At 34.5% G+C, this 19,234-nt stretch overlaps 3 protein-coding genes across 4 annotated transcripts in view; 2 read left to right on the top strand and 1 right to left on the bottom strand.

Annotated features, from left to right (window-relative positions):
- nonC (serine/threonine-protein kinase Smg1) overlaps positions 1-17,174 on the bottom strand; it is a 39,053-nt gene extending 21,879 nt beyond the window's left edge. The window contains exons 1-9 of one of the 2 annotated variants that reach the window (XM_076407874.1): positions 16,511-17,174; positions 16,279-16,458; positions 16,038-16,221; positions 15,841-15,975; positions 10,441-15,781; positions 10,236-10,368; positions 10,081-10,182; positions 9,767-10,024; positions 9,502-9,686 (exon numbers count right to left, since the gene is read on the bottom strand). In XM_076407874.1, coding sequence (XP_076263989.1) covers positions 9,502-9,686; positions 9,767-10,024; positions 10,081-10,182; positions 10,236-10,368; positions 10,441-15,781; positions 15,841-15,975; positions 16,038-16,221; positions 16,279-16,458; positions 16,511-16,667 — 6,675 coding nt within the window. In that variant the 5' untranslated portion in view covers positions 16,668-17,174. The remainder of the gene's footprint in view (positions 1-9,501; positions 9,687-9,766; positions 10,025-10,080; positions 10,183-10,235; positions 10,369-10,440; positions 15,782-15,840; positions 15,976-16,037; positions 16,222-16,278; positions 16,459-16,510) is intronic. The other variant, XM_076407875.1, reaches the window with a different exon arrangement.
- On the top strand, positions 447-8,144 carry LOC143198571 (histamine H2 receptor). The gene is made up of 2 exons (XM_076407891.1): positions 447-1,287; positions 7,621-8,144. Exons 1-2 carry the CDS (start codon positions 586-588, stop codon positions 8,023-8,025), a joined length of 1,107 nt encoding a protein of 368 aa, XP_076264006.1. The 5' UTR covers positions 447-585; the 3' UTR covers positions 8,026-8,144.
- A 62-nt stretch (positions 17,175-17,236) lies between the features above and the next one.
- Alg1 (ALG1, chitobiosyldiphosphodolichol beta-mannosyltransferase) lies at positions 17,237-18,913 on the top strand. The gene is made up of 5 exons (XM_076407890.1): positions 17,237-17,877; positions 17,933-18,177; positions 18,237-18,413; positions 18,463-18,577; positions 18,629-18,913. Exons 1-5 carry the CDS (start codon positions 17,336-17,338, stop codon positions 18,837-18,839), a joined length of 1,290 nt encoding a protein of 429 aa, XP_076264005.1. The 5' UTR covers positions 17,237-17,335; the 3' UTR covers positions 18,840-18,913.
- Positions 18,914-19,234: the final 321 nt, after the last annotated feature.

Raw genomic sequence — 19,234 nt, 5'->3', positions numbered from 1 at the left:
ATTTTAATATTGTCCACGTTCCAAATATATTTTTACCAGTTTTGCAACATGTGGTCGAACGTTCTCATGTTGAAGAATAACATTGTTGTGTCTTTGCTCGTATTTTTGTTCCATTAAACAAAACATTTTTGTTTAAACTTCGACTAATATCTTCGTTACCAATATACCCGATGCGATTAATATACAGTACCACCATCTGCTGTAAATCTTTTAAAATGAATTAATAAACCTAATAAAAAAACAACAGCAGTTAATGTGTTTTTAACTATAAACATAAGTATTATACAATCGCTATAAGAACTTGAGTTTTTTGGCTACCGATTACTGCAAACAATGAACATGCAATAATATTATACTCAATTCAATATAATATCAAATTCTACATTATTTTCAACGAACGAAATTGATAATATATTACGTTTTTGTATGGTTCCAGTTAAAAACGAGCGACCGCATCATCCGTGACGTCATCCGAAAATCGAATCGCTCGACGACCACAAATAAGCGTCAAACGCCTCCCCGAATGCCGCCTGCATCTTGAAAATGACCACCAAGCGACCGTATCATTGATGAGACCCGGGCAATATGTTGACGAGAGCGTACCAAACGGACAATGACACGTGGGACTGTTTCGAGTACGAGCCGTACTGTGGGAGCACCACCTGGTTCGTCATCAACATCTTCACGACCATCGTGGCCCTCGGCGGCAATCTCCTGACCATCGGGGCGATCCTGTTCAGCAGGAGATTGAACGTGATGATCGCCAACCAGTTCGTGTTCAGCCTAGCGGTCAGCGACTTGCTGGTCGGGTGCAGCATACCGTATCACATGGCCTTCTACATAGTGGACCATTTCGGATCCGGCAGACTCAACTGTCTGATGAGATTCGTGCTGATATCGTTCGCCTGTTCGAGTTCCATCTGCAACTTGCTGTTCATCGCGACGGACCGCTATGTGGCGATAGTTTATCCGCTGCACTACGCCAGACTGATCACGAGGAAGTCCTCTATAGTGTTGATAGTGATCGGGTGGTGTTTGAGTTTTTCGATCGCGGTGGTGCCGCTGTTGTGGAACGACTGGCATAGGGACGTGAAGTGCGAACTTGTCGAAGTGATACCGCACAATTACATGAACTTCGTCGTCTGTCCCATGTTTATACTGATCTGGGTGATGATGTTCCTGCTCTATAGCAGGATCTGTAGGGAGGCGACTGGTCATGCGCGAAGAATGAGAAGTGCTGGTAGCAGTCTAAGCATATCAACATTAAAAGACTCCAAAAGTATACAGGTATGTACAGTATTTTACAAATAAACAATTACAAATAAAATACGACATAAAAATGATGCCAAAGTACTAAGACATGTTAAAATATAATAAAACATTCGATATACTTGAAAGTGATTTCTGTAATCAACTTCAAGAAGTGCTTGGTTCTGCTCCAGTAATTGATTTATCCGCTTTGACTGAAGTTCTCAGCGTAATTATGCTATGAAATTACTTATAATAACATAAATTAATGGCGTTAAATGACTTTATGATGGGTAATTCACACTTGCTGAAGTACGATTCCAAGCCTTGGCAATATTAAGTGTTGTTGAGCTCCACCTGACATTTCCAATTCCACCTTCCATACAGCCCTAATTTAAGTGCATGCAAAAGTATATTATTGATAATATTTCAAAAAAAAAAAGAAAGCAATTTCTGTTGGTAAATTACTGTCTTTACTTGAACTGGAACCACCTTCATTACTGGTCTAGATAAATGAGAATAGGTGCTGGAAAAAGACCATAAAACCACCAGACGGGATGGTTGTGATCTCAGTGCCATCAAGACAATGCATATTCGTTACCAGTTTGATCAAAATGATTTTTCTCTTCAGCCTTGAAAAGATCTGCGCGCAATAATAATGTAAACTCAACAATTTTCGAACAAGAAACAATCCGTGTGGGGAATTTGTATATTTGTTGTTTGTAGTTGTGGGTATTTTCGGACAATGTATCAACAAATTTACATTACCTATATACATGAAATAAAAATAATTTAATATTTTTCAAAATGTTACACAACGTAAAACTTGCCTAACAGAAACGCGTTAACGTCGACCTTTGATTTGGTTACCGAACGGTACATAAAAACGAGATTTCCTTCAGTCATTTATGTATTTACTTATTAGATAATCTTTCGACAGAAACCCAAAACCCAACAGTGTGTATTTCTATAAAAAACCGAAACAGAACAAACAGAAAAATTCCAGTAATTACTGTATGAAGTCTTCATAACACCCAGTAGGGATATCAGCTACCGAGAGAAATATCAATATTTCGATATATCGGAGAAAAACAATATTGACAATTTTTTTGCAGTATTTATTGATATTTTAATGAACCCTTACAATTAAATACATAAATACATATACTTAATTTTTTTTTAATATCGAGAAATATCGTCTAACAAAAATATCGATATATCGGTCAAAAATATCGATTTTCGAATTTCTTGGGCATCCCTACCACCAACTGCATATGATCGATAAAAATAAAACCATTAAGGAAATATTATGACATATAAGGAAATATAAATAACGTAAGGAAATCTGGGAGCACATATTTTCGAAAATACGACTCGAATGTCATGCTTTATTCCGGATTGCAGTTATCTAATGCCCAGGTGATGAATGGATCTAAAAATGCCTCGAGTGTGTGCGAATCAAACAGATTGATGCCAGCTAATCACGGGAAAAAATCAGAGGTGTTAAGGAAATAATATTGCAATAGTAATCACTACATGGTTCATTAAATTTCCGAAATTCGCCGATAAACTCGTTATACGTTATCAGTTGATTAATAATGTTATTCATCTTTTTTTTATAGGTCAAAACGATTTCCCAAACGCCGATACAAAACTACCAAAACATTAAGGCGCGTTCACACCGGGACGATATTCCGCAATTCGTTCGAACTTATTTTCAGGCCAATAAATTGGTTTTATAGGATTATTTTATTCAAAGTATTGTCCATCGCTATGTATCTTTTCAGGCTACCCACTAATCGATCCATTTTTTGATGTCTTCATAAGAAATGAAACGCTACTCAAGACAGATAACGATTCATATATCGGAACAAATCGTAATCAGAAGGAGCAAGGTCTGAATAATACGTCTGGTAGGGTAGCACTTCCCATTTTAATGTTTCCAATTATGTTTTCACCGGTTTTGCAACAGGTGATCGAGAGTAGTCATGCTGAAGAAAACCATTGTTGTGTCTTTGCTCCTATTTTGGTCGTTTTTCGCATAACACTCAGCTCAAACGCATCGTTTCATTAACTAGCAGCTTACAGTATATCACACCAAGCTGATCCCACCAAATAGAGAGCATAAACGTGGAGTCATGGATATTCACAATAATGTTAATATTGATGCATGACCAGGTGGTGTCCATGATTTTTTTCACTTTCGATTATTGTAATGGATCCAGTTTTTATCACCAGTAACAATACGATGCAAAAAACCTTTCCGATTCTACCGTTGAAGCAGTACTTCACACATGACCAAACGCCTTTTAATGTCTATTCCCATGTAATTCTCATGTTCTTCAGGCGATTAGAAATGGGTTCTTGTGTTACTGCCAACAATTCTGCATATTCTTCTTAAGTTTAACACGGATCATCATCGAGTAATGCCTTCAAATCCTCGTCGTAAAATGTTATTAGAAGCCTAGAACGATCAAATCGATATTAAAATGCCGAAATCAGTATACACACGTTAAAATCCATGGAATATGTTTGCCATAAGCTTTACTCAGCATCCCATCATCTTTAGTCGCCTTTTTCTTTAAACTGGAGTACAAATTCAGAGATTTTCAACGTACTGAAAAAATATTTTTGCTAACTCTTAAAAAGTAAACTAAAATGTAAATGTTGAATTTATATATACTACGCTGTAAATAAATGATGGTATTTCAAGAAAAGTGACGTTGAATCAAAACTTGCAATGAAATTATCTATTTGCGAATAATTACCTTAGATTTGGGAAAATTATCATGTACAATAAGCAAGCAGGAAACAATATCATTCCAAAAACCATTAATTTCAAAAATGACCACGAGCTAAATACGTACGAATACAGTACAAGGACCTTCAGTTAATCCAAAATCTTGAATTATTTTTACACTACACTGACTTTGACCATTTATTTCATATTTTACAAGACTTGAAGTGTGAACACCGAGGTTTCATTTCACATATAAAATATTCCTTGTCACCTCGACAATTCAACCGATGACAAAGAGTGACAACCAAATATCATCCAGACACCAGTAAAGTTAATTAATGTGGCGAATTGCTTCAAAGATTCAACGAAAACTCAAAGTCCGGACACCTCATCGTTGCATACATACCGCCGATGAAAAAAACAACACAGTCAAGAACGGTATCATATCGATGATACAGCTGACTATCGTGCTATCTGGGGTGTTATTATCGTCGATCGGGACGTACCTGGTGGTGGTCTTAGGGGCCCCCGAGGAGGAAGAGGACGGCACCAAAATAAAGGACGAGTTTACTGAGTACGGTCCCATAAAATCGTACTTGCTGAGGGCCTACAGGGAGCTGTTATACTACAGGCTGCTCCTCAAGGAGCCTTCGAAGGAGAAACTGCTTCCGGATTCCTTACGCGAACCGTACCTTCAGCCTAAATACACTCTGGTAATGGAGCTGAAGAATGTTCTCGTACACGCCGAATGGACACGTCGCTCAGGATGGAAGTACAAGAAGCGCCCCTTGATAAATTACTTGTTCGAATCCCTGAAGGACCATTACGAAATCGTGATATTCACTTTAGAACCGGGAATGATCGGGTTCCCGCTCATCGATGCCATCGACCCTCAAAACCACGTCGCTTTTAAGTTGGTCCAGGACGCGGCCCAGCTCACCGCCGGTCGCTACGTGAAAACCCTGCACAACCTCAACCGGGACCCTTCGAAAGTGGTATGCGTCGATTGGGAAAAGGCGGGGTTCCGATTCGACCAGGAGAATCTGTTCTGTATGAAACCGTGGAACGGCGACGAGAACGACACCGCCCTCTTGGACCTGGTGACATTCCTCAAGGCCATAGCGGACAACGACGTGGATGACGTCAGGGAGGTGCTGCAGGTGTACAGCAAATACGACGATCCCATCCTGGCCTTCCGGGAGAATCAACGGCGGATGATCGACCAGCTCGAGGCCGAAGCGAGGGTGGAACGACAGAAAATCGAGCAGGAGAACAAGTGGCCCATCTACTTTAAAATTCCGATATGAATATGTTGTTACTAATCAACTAGGCTCAGTTTTTTGCTCGTATTACCAATAAAAATGTTTTTCCCCGAGTAAACGCCATGTTTAAGAAATTAACGTCGAAAATAGAAAACAGCGAAAAAAATCGAGAAAGCTCGTGTAAGTCGTTAGCGTATACGAATTACCACGAATTTCAAAGAGTATGAAAATGACCGCGTTGTAATTTTGCACGAAAAATATCCGACTAGAATTAAAACAACAATCGTAACGTCAAAATATTATTAATTTGATTAAAATTATTGTATACTTTTATATATCAACTGAAAATAGTAGAAATAGTCGATGGTCACAAAACAGTCGACCTTATCGATAGTAGAAAACTAGCGACTGAAAATGTAATTACTATTTCAGTTAAATGCACACTTCTAGTAGTCAGTTAATTTTAAATTGGCAAGTGTGGCAGTATGAAAAGTGGAAAGGAATAATGATTCCAAATATATTTAATCGTATTTTAATATTCGGAAAATAACAGTGAAATAATATAAAAAAGTAATTGGTTAATTTCTACTTCATTCCAACAGCTATTAGCTCACTAACTTTTTAACCGTGCAATAACACGGAGATATACAATTTCTTTCCCAACTTTCTTTGGTAAAGAAAAGGAAAAAGATAATTGCTTTAATGTATTATCTTCAAAATAACAGTTCCATTTTGAATGATGTAAAATTATTTTTATATTTTGAATATTTGACTTGATTGCAAAGAGGAATGCAATAATGACCACTAAATATTTGTGTTGTATCTTTTCAATCTGTATCAACTATTTAACCATCGCACACTTAACCACAATAATAATTGTATTTATCGTTAATAGGGAATATTTTATTATTAAGAAGTTTGTTATTCGTTGAAACTTGAATGAAAGAAGTTTTAAACATTCAAAAAGCTTGAACAAACATCCAAAGGTTCAGAAAGTCGAAAAAGTCCATCAAAAAAGACCTGACGATTGTCAAAATAACATTAATGCAGTCAAAATTATGTTTCTATTTATCAATCAAAATGTTCTTTTTAACTTATTACATTAATAAATAATCTTGAAAAATAGAGTTCCGAATTTGAGTTATATTAATGTACAATATATTGATATTTACAAATTATTATTACAAACAAAACATAAAACAATATATAACAATACTCGAAAAATATTCGAAACAATATTCGAAAACAGAACTGAAAGTAGTTGACTGGAAAAGTCAATAGTAAAAAAAAAGCAGCAATTATTAAACAGTCGATAGTCGTTTTCAGTCGATAGTTCTCAACGCCCACTTTTATATTACCTATCACAAGTTAAACCAATTTATTTAACTACATTTTTTGTTGAGAAAAACCTAGTTATATATATCGCCAGGCATTTTAATAATTTATGATTATTCCTGTTTACGCGAGAGAGTGTAATAGAAATATCACTAGCATAGAGATGCATCTACATCGAAATTATTTACGTCTAAAATAGATAGATGGTGTAGCAGTAAATATTTTCCACTATTAGATTCAACGATTTTAACTAGCTAGATAAGTGTTCGTTTTATTGCAGTTGCTGATGTGTTTTGGTTATTCTTTTAATACATCTACTAAAAGGATTAATACATCCAATATCTTTTAATACCGATATAAATAAACAATATTCACATCCTGTAATAAAAATAACAAATAAATTCATTCATTAATATAATGCACGTATGGAGAATCCACATAACATTCAAGCATTATTAATCGTTTGAAATTCACTCACATATTCCTCTAAAAATAAATACAAGGGAAGTTCAGCTTAAAAACACCGATATCTACTGTAAATAACCAGGACCTGATTAATTGATGAAAACAATGCTGTTACTTTTCATCTAAACGAAAATTACATGATCCATCAAACAACTCTCATTATTTACGAGCAAGCATCTGATCAATATCAGAAAAACCTCCAAAACAACACTTATCCCCGATGTATGTCAAGTACCACAAAGCGCGTCGTACCTGACCTCAAAACTTACTCAAATTAGGGCTATACCGCGTGAAATGTAAACAGATTTCAGTTGTAACAGCAAATTGAACTTTACAAAAAAACCGTAGCGATGAAATTATCTTTGGCTTGGGAAACATATAGCTGGGTCAAATTTAATATTAGTAAATATGTAGCGTATGTTAAAAGTCCTTGTCATAACTCACAGGTTATTGATGCATTAAATATGTTGTATCTAAACGATGACTATTATTAGTGCAAAAACCAAATAGCTCTAAAACACATTATTGAGAGATTAAAATTGAGACAAACTAATTTTTTATGTTTTTCAGGTGATGTTAACAATCCTTGGTTGTTTCACCATCTGCTGGTTGCCGTATTTTGTCATTGCGCTGTACGCGCGCCACAACAAAGAAGCTAAATCAGCGCTGCTCTACGAGATTGCCTTCAACTTAGCCGTAGCCAATTCCGGGATGAATCCGGTGATATACGCATGGAAGAATCAAAATTTCCGCGCGGCCTTCTACACTCTGCTACGATGCAGGTCGCCTAATGGTCAAGGGAGTGCCCAGTACGTAACCAATCATGTGCCCAGCAAGAAGAACTCTATATCGAACAGTGACGAGTTTAGGTGCGCATCGGTTTGTGATAAAGTTGAATTGACTGTGAGCGATGTGAAGACTGACGGAGACAAGAGCAGTTTACGAAGCAACGGGACTGTAGTCGACAGCGTCTGACTAAAAGGGTTATAATTGTAATTATTCAGCTAAATGTGATATTGTTTTAAATTCTCAATATGTTGCGTAAGATATTAATTGTAATGTTAATTTTTTACATGCATAAAGCTTGAAAATAACACGTGTTTTAATTTTTTTTTCAATAAGACTTAATACCATTTACACAAAAAAAAACAACTTTGCATAAAAGTAAAATTTCCTACATATTTAAACCCCGAATAGAAAATGTAAAGTAAATCAAATTATGGATATTGCCATGAGGAATGTGTTGAAGGTTTCCAGTGCGAATAAATAATGGTAATTTGGCAAACGAGAAAAACATTAACTCGATTGTTGGAAATATAAGGGGATGTAAATTATATACACGATAATAAATTGAATTTAGATATTGCTTCCGACATTTGTAGAACACCACACGCAATCCAGTAACTTACAGTTCGTTCTCAGCCGTGTAAATAAATTGCAAGGACTATGATGCCGTGAAAAAAATTAAAGAACATTTATATTTGAATATTATGCTGCAATAACATATACTCGAACGTATATGTACATTAATCGGATTAAAGGTCAGATATGGAATGTAGAATAAAATTTACTTTACGGATTGCAGATATCACCTATTGACGAAATTTTCTGTCATGTCTTATTGTTACTCCTCAATAGAATAATAGACATTAAGATCCATTTAAGATCACAAAAATAACAATATATGTATTAAAGCACTGAAACAGAAACATTATTGTGTAGAAATTATCAGCAAAATTCTAGTTTGCTATATAACATAGCTCAAATTTAACAATCTTAAAAATTAATAGTGATGTGCCTGGAAATTAATTTCACTTAAAGCTACAGTTTTTTTGACAAGACCGCCTACAACAAACTTTATGCTTTGTAATCAATAACTTGTCCAGTCATCTCATTTATCAAAAATTAATTGACTGGAGTCTGGGCTCTATGTTTTTAGCAATTTAATTGGATATGAGGCAAAAACTTCTGTGTAAATCGAATTTTATGAACTAACTGTACATTAAAACTTTATGAGTACCCAACACATTCTGATTAGGGTTGATGATGGCCAAACTAGTATACATGACATGTTTCGGGCCGTTATCTTATCGTAGTGACTAATACGTTTTTCCTTAAAAATCATTTTTGTCATTTTAAAATCGTTTAAAGTATCTTCAAATATGTGCAAAATACCATATATGAGTAACAAAAGAATGTGCCCATAAAGAAACGTCTGAAATATTTATTTGTTTCACGATGTAAGTGCTATTTTAACATAAGCTAATAAATATTTTATATTACACGACACATTAAGACCCTTTTTATTATACAGTATTGCATAATAATAAGGAAATATTTTGACAAAAACAGAACGACAACTAAGTCCCTATGTGCAAAGTTTACCATACGATCTCTAGTCCAATAAACTATAATAATACGAAGAAATAGTAATAAGAAAAAGGTACTTACTTCAACTCCCGTTACTCCTAAAGCGTCTCTGATATTTGGTGTGAGTCTAAAAGGAACCTTCTCTGGTACTCTCAACGTTTTTCCTTTCTCAAAACAAACGTTGTAGTCAATATGCACTACATCTCCAGTTGTTAAATCAATAAGCATATTGTCCAAGTGTCGATCACCCAAACCAATTATGTAGCCTAAAAATAAATTCAATTATGTTGCATGTTTCAATAACAATTAAAAACACATGACATGAACTGTATTTAAATGCACTTACCTATAATACTCATAACAGCTAAACTGTATGAGTACCGTTTGACCACCTGCCACCATGAATTAGCTGACACTGAATTACACCATAATTCCTTTGATAAGAGATCGCTAGGTGTTTCAGCCATGAGCTCACTAAGAACTTCCTTCAACACGCTCAATTGCCACTCCTTTCTGTTATCAATATTTTTAACTCCGTGTTCTATTAGTTTGTTGTAGAAGAGCTCAGATGGTCGAGGCACTGTTGTGTTAACATTCGACGAAACTGATTCAAACAAACACAAATGAGAAAACGAAGAAAATTGAAGAATTAGAACCTACCTTTTACATTAGGTTTAGCAAGCTCTCGTTGCTGCCATCTCTTATAAAGGGCAAAAATAGGTGTAGTACCGTCAACCCAAGATATTAGTCCAGATCTTGGCCCTTAAATAACAAATACATATATTATAAGCCATATATTATTTGTAATTTGTTACCTAGTGGAATTACGGAATAATGTCGAGCCCTATAGTAATTATGACCTGCAGGATCAGCATTCTGTGCCATCATAGTATTAGCAATGCTCAAAAACTGCATAATTCTTTCATCTAGATGTAAATCTTCCAAACCCTTAAAAAATAAAAAAGTGTAAAGTATTGTTGAATTCAACGAAGAATATTTTAAAACGTAAACATTCAATACCTTGAATAAATATGTATATGTATGCCCATCTGATCCATAAAATACTAGCTTTTTGGGTTTCGTTTTTGTTGGAAGTATCGATACAGCATTGCTCACGTGGGATATAGTGACATTTTTTTTAGACGTAGCTAAACCAGGCATAGCAATCAACGTTTCTTTAATAGAATGTAACACTGGTGAAATATCTTGCATCTTCAACGTATACGACGCTCTTTTGTGGAACTTTTGTTGAAACTTCTTCTGTAGCTGCTTTAGTGGCGATAATGACTCTTGAGGTTTCTCCGGATGGTCAGGATTTTTCAATTTTTCAATAACATCTTTAATGTCCGCCATATACTTTTCTTGGAAATATTTTTCGTGTGGGGTTTCTGGTTCAACACTCGTCACATCGTTCAGTTGTTCTAACACGAAGATAATCGGTTTGATAATGATACGATGTTTCTCCGCAATAAGGGATGATTTTTCTTCCTTGGTAAGATTAATATTTTCGTTTACTTTTTCGATTTCGTATTCCAGTTGGTATTGTCGTTTGGATATTTCTGACTGGTGTTGCGCCAAAGTGCCTAACCATAATTCATCCCAAAGCAAGGTAATTCTTCGTAATTCCTTGACTAGTGTTTGCACTTGGGAAATTGTCTCGGGATCTTGCTTGCTTAGTGTATCTACCATAGTTTTGAAGCAAGCCTGGAGGCTATTATCGACACCTTCGTCGTTGTCACTCTCATAGTTATCCTCTTCATTCTCCAGATCGTTCTCTTCTATGTCATCGTTGTTTTGCGAAAGACAATCTTTGGGCAGTTTAATATCTCCAAATTCAAATTTCACACCGCCCTCTAAAGCACCAACCACAGCTGGAAAAGTGATCAGTTGTGGCGCGTCTTCAGCCACACGGCATAACAGATCAGAAACTCTATGCCTGACGTAATTTTCCGGGTGATTGAGTCTGGAAAACAACTGTGGAATAATGACTTTCCATGGTTGAGTTGGCGTTTTTTGAAGCCCTTCTTCCAATATATTTTGAAGTTCTAAAGCATATTTAACAATTAATCGTAATAATCGTAAGGTCACAGTGATGGTGGTACATTCAGTGCTTCTAGAGTAATTATCTGTTCCTGTTACTAAATGAAGGTATTTAAAGTAAGCTTCAGCGCTCAGTGCATAATAGTTGTATATTCTCTTTTGGGTATTCTTCCAAATTTGCACCAAACTACGTAACTGTTCTTCTGAAGCGTTCTTCAAGGCGCCGACAGTTTGAAGTTGAGCTTGTATCATATCCGACGTATTGATCTCATTAGAATCAATGTCTTCCTCGTCAATAATTGCTCTAGTTTGAGACAAAATTAAAAATATCTTCGTAAAATCTTCTTCGGGCGTTTCAAATGGTAATAAAGCCCTTATTTCTACGCAATGCTCTTCAGAAAGCTTATTTTTGATGTCTGAACTGTGATCAACAATTTTCTTTCCCCATCTGTAACACCAGGTTCCAAAGGCATTCCAACTCTTCGCCAAACCCACACACTGTTGCACACTAAATTGCAACAATTTGCCTATAGCCATTTCATTTAATGGGATGATATTGGTGGTTGTAGTTTCAAGCATGCCAATTTCAGGCAAAACCATTACAAGTTTTCCTAATGGACTGTTCATTTCGGCTATATTAACGTTCTCATTATTTTGAAGCCAGCCGGCTAATTTTAATAATATTTTACTGCTAATTTTCCTATGTTCTAAGCTACTGTACAGTTCTGCGTATTTGGAAATAACAGTGGATACTGAAGCACATAAATTGAAAGCTGTCTGTCTCGTATCTTCACTTGCATAGCATATTTTTATCACTTCACACATGGCTCTTGCTGTATCCAATGTCCATAAGTTGATATCTGAGACGATTTCCATATTAAAAGAGCTCATCGATTCTGAAGCAAATTCAACGCCTTTATCTTTAAAAAATTTGAATATATGCCTGGTGGCTAAATTCAGATTCTTCTCCTTTCGAGCTCGTTTAATGATATCGAGTCTTAAGTTGCTCGAAAATATGTTAAAGCCTTGATTTTGAACTTTAGCGAAATATTCCGACCACCAAAGAATCTTCCGTAACACCGATGTATCAACCTTTTCTATCTCATTTTCAAAATATTCAGATACCAAAAATACAGTGTGAGCTGGTGCACTTCCTGCTACATGTTTCAGTCCTGTAGCCACGTATTGAAGTAGAGAATAATTTTGTAGAAATTCTGACGGTGCTAACGGAAGCAGGTCCTGTAAATTTTTCTGTATGGTGTCTATACTATTATTTATTTTATCGGTAAGATCATCACTTCCTAATGCCAAAGAAAGGGCTATATTATACAAATTTGTTTCTGATGTAGTCAAATTCTCATACAGACTCCAGGTACTATCTTCTTCTTTAATTTGCCATGTAGAAAGCTCTATGAAAGCATGGTTATCTGTCTCAAAATCGTACAAATTCTTGTTGCATTCCCAATCAGTTGTATTAAACCAATATTTCTTTCCATTTTCGCTAATGTTTACTTGGTTACTCTCCTTCCATTTGAATAATTCTTTCCAATTGTTAGACTCCTTGTAACACAAAACAACTTGATCCTGAATGAAATTGTAGACATCTTGATCCAGTTTCTTCTCCTCTTTCTCCAATAGCGACTCTTCCAAAATCTTTTTGTATCCATCTGCAGCCAGTTCATACTTTCTTGATGATTGTTCGGCAGCACATCTTATCCACATAAATCTTTTTCCAGTTTGCATTTTACACCACGTATATAGACCATATAGAGCTTCTGGTTCTTTCAAATTAAGAAGGGCTAGAGTTACGAACATCGCCACTCGCTCAAATTCAGCTGATAAAGACTTTTCTTGTGCAACCAGATCATACAAAGCATTCTGTCCATGTTTTAAAGCAATACCGCTTTCACCACAATGTAAAGCTATGTGCATAACTACCATAGATATTCTAGATAACCACTCGTTGCATGTATTGGTATTAGCGATAAAAAACGATCTTACCGTTTTGTTAGGCTGCGGCATGGCAATGGCACAACCTTCTGAGGCATTGTAAATAGATTTTGAAAGATGTTCAATAAAATGTAGTAACATACGGACCCTATTCCCATCCTTTTCGTTCAGCCTGTCATTAGTTCTTTTCATCATGACTAAATCATTTCCTAGCTGAATCAGTGCAGAATCAAACTTCGTAAAAGTCTCTATAGGTTTGCCTAACGGTGTCCTCAGTTTATAGTTGACACAATATTGTGCTGCCTCCAAGGTGCACCAATCACTTAGTACTTGCCTCGATCCCATTGCCAAATCATAAAAGAGCTCCATATTCATTTGGGACTCACTATCCTGTGTCCAACATGATGTAAATATTTCTTCCAAAAAACCATTTTCGTTTTTTCCTTTGTTTAACAAATATTCCATAAATTTTTTAAATTGCTCTGGATACATCTCACCATCAACAGAACCATTCAAATGCAAACTCTGTGCAAGATAAATCATGTAACTATTAAATGACTTAGAGTTACATGGTTTCTGCCTGAAGCTCGTTACATTATTAATTTTATTGATCTCTACAACAGCCACATCCCAAGGAATACTTGATGATAGTTTCGAATAACGTTCTCTAATTACAGGATGATTTGATGTCATATGCAGTTTGCACAAGTCACAAACATTTGTTAAAAATATATTACTCCAGGCTAGCTGCTTATTACTAAGCAGTTTCTCTAAATTATCGGACACGGCTTGAATTATCCGAACATTGAAATGGTATCCACACTTGACCAGAACATCAGTTACCAACGCAAATTTTTCGTTTAAATAAAATGCTTCTAAATAACTATCTGAATTAATTAATATGTCATTGAGCCATTGAAGCAACAAAAGAGTTACCTCTGGAGATGTTTCTACTTTCAAGGTCCTGTAGAGTACATCTAAAATAACTGCGAAATTTCCAGAATTCGGAGAGGTGCTCGGTACGTCATTGATGTTCAAACCTTCTGTGAGAGCGAATCTGTTAATCTCTTGTTTGCTAGACACCAGACTACTATTCGAAATAAAATGATTGTAGCATTTGCAATGAGCAAACAATAAATACAGTAAACTGAACTGGATATGAGGAGATTTTTTCGCCAAGATGGGATCATGAGGTCGAAGATTTACGCCAACTAACTCCAGAATACTTGGTTTTAACGCCCACATTACTATAATGGAACTAGCATTTGCTAATTGTGACAAACACCTTAGTAAAAACATTATTGCTAACTCCTCATCGCCTTCTTCATCTTTGAATGGATTATTCTGCACTACACCTTGGAAATCAGACACTATCTTCTTATAAAATCGTTCTAAATCACCCAAAACATATCTGTAGGCTTCTTGTAATAGGGAAACATTTTTCAAATTCAACAAAGCTTGATAGATGCATATTACTGCATTTTGAATATTGCTATATGGGGATGAACGTAGTTTAACAATATCACTTTTGGGTCCTATTAACTTTTCTATCAATTCCACAGGGAGATTAGTGGATAGTTCTTTAACTACTTTTGCTATTAATAGCAGCACACATATAACAGTATTATCAGAAAAATCATTAAATAGAGTAAGCTCCAAATCAATTAAGTTGTAAATAGAATTGCACAATGTTTGAGGTTTTGTATCTAAATAACTCAGTAAAAGTGAAATACAATCATTAGCAGCTATTACTAAGTTTTCATGAACAAAATTATCTAGAGCATCACCAACTGTTTTTATGATAGTCACTAAGCAATTAACAATAAACTCTGTGGTTACTGAACTGCTATTGATAGGATGAAAGTTAGTGCCAAGGCATTTCAAAACTGTATTTAAGGCTAAAATAAGCACTGTTACATGATCTAGTGTTTCTGGAGAATTCAGTTCAGACCCAAGATTAGTAATGTCTTCTAAAAAATTTTCCACTAAAGAGATTGAAAAGTTCATGTTGCATCTAAAATGGTTTGATAATTTCTGGAGACTCTTCGATATAAACTCAACAATAGATAGAGGTTGAGTATGATCAACATGCCACCCAAATAAAAGATCAATTGTATCTCGAAACTGAGTATAAAATTCATTTGGGTACATTTCTACAACCAACACCAGAATTTCTAATATAGCTTTAAAAACTTCTGCATTCTCTGTCATTTCTATGGATGTAACTAAATTGTTTATTACTAGAGGAATGTATTCCTCTAAGATTGGCTTTTTCATTTCCATATGAAAAGTTTCTTTAAATGTGGACATTAATAAAATCTGCATCTTTTCATTGCTATCTTTCTTTTTCATAAATAACCAAGTACAATATCTACAACAAAATTGTCTTATTATTGAACAAATCAAACAACTAATAATACAAACACATACCTGTCAAAATCTCCTTCTTGTCCCATTATGTAACCCATTCTACCCAAGGCTCTGGCAGCTTGTTGTTTTGCCAATAAGCCTGGTGAAACATGTAAAATTTCATACATAGACTCACCCAAAATATGAAATGCTTTTCTACAATCAACATGAACAGAAGTTAAATATTAAGTTTAATTAAGAAATAACAAAAATATTACCGAATGTAAGGGGCATTGTCAGCCAACAATAATACTTCCAGTAATTTTTTAGAAATCTGCAATGAATTATCTTGATTTGTTTCATTATTTAAACGGCGCAATAATTTAGAAATCCGGGTATCCTCTGGTAAACTCAGTTTTATGTCAGATTTCTTTTCAGGCTCATAACATTTGCCTCTGTATCCTTAAATGATTCATTAACATTTATTGTCTATTTTAGGTTATCACATGACAATATTACCTCCAGATGTATCATTTCTACTATTTTCATATTTTCTACTGCCATAATAATTATCTGAATATTCTCTATCACTTCTTCTAGTGCTATCTCCTCGTCGCCCTCTAAAACCACTTCTACTGCTAGCTGTGCCCCCTCTGCTAGGTCTGAACTCAGTTGATCTAGTTCGACTCCGATTTGATGCTAAAATAAATCATAAAATTAAACTTTAAAGAAAAATAACAAACATGCTCACCTGAACCTCTATATCCCCTATCTCTAGAATAGTTGGAATATCTATCAATTATTTCGTGATCTCCACTCTCATCTGAATGAGAATAATCTGTATCTGGGACATCTCTGCAGCTCTTCGATGACTTGAGCTTATAGAGAGAAGTACTACTGGATATCATGTTATTTCAACATCCCGAAAATAAAAGCTTGTAGTTTTTTTGGTACAAAATTTGTTATAAATTATATCAGTTTTCTTCCACTGAACCTAACGGTTCAAAAAATAAAAAACGTGGGTTTCTCTACCTAAAGATTCTACACTTTTGGTGCATCAACTGTCAATTTTTTTTGTCAAAGTCAAAGTCAACGAGCCCTTTACACCCAAACAACATCAACTACACACTATTGCACAATAAACCTTTATGAAGTCATCAGTACTAGACATTGACTAAAAATTTTAACGGAAAAGCGAGAAACCAAACAACTCTTAACACCTGCATGTTGCTAACCTTACTGCAACTTCTTACATATTATGACGTCAAATTTAAAAGAAAATATGGCAGTATCGCTTTAATTTTTATTTGTCTAATATATCTTTAATAACACAGTTTTTGAATTTGATTAAAATAATATGCTTATGAAAATAAATTATGTTTACTTTTGGTTTGAAATAAATTAATAATGACCTTGGTTTAATGTGCATTTATTCACATCGTTCAATTTTCCATATGTAATATATACATAATTTTCTGTCAATGTTGTATATGCCAAGATAACGTATCCGAGTACATGAATTAATCAAGTTTGGTTTTGTCACGTATTCTTTTTAACACATTTTTATTTAAATAGAATGGTCGAAGAAAAAGAAAATGTTTGTATAGTAGTACTGGGTGATATTGGACGAAGTCCTCGTATGCAATATCACTCATTATCTTTAGCAAAAAACGGTCATAAAGTTGATATATTGGGCTATGGGGAGAGTGAACCTTTAATAGAAATCAAGTTATCGCCATCTATTTATTACCACTTTATGGTTCCTGTACCGCAAGTACCAATTAAATTTTTAAATTATGCTTTTAAAACAGTATTTCAAGCTATAAATTTGTTATTTTTGTTAATTAGTATTAGAAGTCCTCATATTCTAATGGTACAAAACCCACCAGCTATACCAAGCCTTATAATTTGTTGGCTATTTGCAAAAATTATAGGTGCTAAATTTATAATTGATTGGCACAATTATGCTCACAGCATTATGGCACTTAGTTTATCAAAAAAACATATATTGGTAAGACTAACAGAAAAGTGTGAGTCATTTATAGGAAAAAAAGCTGATTATAATTTTTGTGTAACAAATGAAATGAAAGATGATTTATTGATAAGATGGGGTATTAAGTATGTTTTAATTTTGAATGTGTTTTTTAACATTTATAGAAAATATTGTTTTTAGAGCTACTACACTTTATGATAGACCTCCATTAATATTTAAACCAATTTCACTGAAAGATAAGCATGAATTTCTTATTCGCCTTGGGCAAACTTATAATGTACTATTAGATGGTCCCAATTCTACTATATTTACAGAATTAATTGACAATGAAGTTAAATTGAAAAGATCTCGGCCTGCTTTTATTGTATCTAGTACTAGTTGGACTGAAGATGAAGATTTTTCCATTCTTTTTGATTCACTTCAAGGTAAATCTGATTAGTAAATCATATTTAGTGCAATTGGAGATTGAAAATATTATTTATAGAATATGAAAATGAAATTGTTAATGGAAACCTGCATAGATTACCTACTTTAATATGTTTTATTACTGGCAAGGGTCCCATGAAACAATATTATATGGAAAAAATTGCTAGACAACACTGGAAACATATTCAAGTCATAACACCATGGTTGGACTTTAAGGATTATCCATTAATACTTGGTAATATCATTTTATTTGTTTACAAAATGAAAAAATAGTATCCTTTCAGCATCTGCTGATTTGGGAGTTTGTTTGCATACCAGCTCCAGTGGTCTTGATTTACCAATGAAAGTAGTAGATATGTTTGGATGTTGTCTCCCAGTTTTGGCTTATGATTTCAAATGGTTTGAAATGTTATTTATACTATATAGTTTTAATTTAAAGTTAAATTTTAGCTTGCACGAATTGGTCATTGATGGCAAAAATGGTTATACATTTAAAAATTCGGAAAATTTATCAGCTCGTATTATTTCGTGGTTTGAAAATTTTCCAATTAACGAGAAGAATTTGGAGACTGAGAAAAAATTCAAATCAGAACTTGAAACAATTCAATCTTTACGATGGGAGGAGAATTGGGAAAAAGTAGCTTATTCAGCATTTCACTAATCTGAACATATTCATATATTTTCTGTTAACTGATATTCATTGTTTTATACTTTTCAATAAAATTATACACTATCTTTTGAAATTATTTATCTTAAGAAGATGGAAACACATTATAACCTCTTATTGCCAATGAAATGTTCGGGTAACATGAGGCCTATTCGTCGTATAGCAGGTTTAAATGGTTTTGAATTAGCAGCTATTGTGTTTGTTGGAGTAGTTTCAGGAATATATATTTGGAAACCCGTTTTTAGTAAAACTGTAGTTACTAATATACCACAAGAAACAATACGGGAGGAATCATCAAAGGGAGACTGAATTCAATATGTCAAAAATATCTGAATATTTGGCAATTAAGGGAAATCAGTATAGGGGAAATACAAAGCTACTACTGTTTG

Source organism: Rhynchophorus ferrugineus, unplaced genomic scaffold (genome assembly GCF_030347505.1).
Source record: "Rhynchophorus ferrugineus isolate W39M unplaced genomic scaffold, kcgeb_rfMv2 rfM6, whole genome shotgun sequence".
Taxonomy (NCBI): domain Eukaryota; kingdom Metazoa; phylum Arthropoda; class Insecta; order Coleoptera; family Curculionidae; genus Rhynchophorus; species Rhynchophorus ferrugineus.
This window is presented reverse-complemented; position numbering and strand designations above follow the sequence as displayed.

Excerpts from the sequence above, each read along its gene's own strand:
- Alg1 (XM_076407890.1), top strand. The coding sequence starts at position 17,336 with ATGGTCGAAGAAAAAGAAAATGTTTGTATAGTAGTACTGGGTGATATT. Across the intron at positions 18,414-18,462 it reads GGATTATCCATTAATACTTG|CATCTGCTGATTTGGGAGTT; the intron begins GTAATATCATTT and ends GTATCCTTTCAG. Across the intron at positions 18,578-18,628 it reads TTGGCTTATGATTTCAAATG|CTTGCACGAATTGGTCATTG; the intron begins GTTTGAAATGTT and ends GTTAAATTTTAG.
- LOC143198571 (XM_076407891.1), top strand. The coding sequence starts at position 586 with ATGTTGACGAGAGCGTACCAAACGGACAATGACACGTGGGACTGTTTC. Across the intron at positions 1,288-7,620 it reads AAGACTCCAAAAGTATACAG|GTGATGTTAACAATCCTTGG; the intron begins GTATGTACAGTA and ends TATGTTTTTCAG.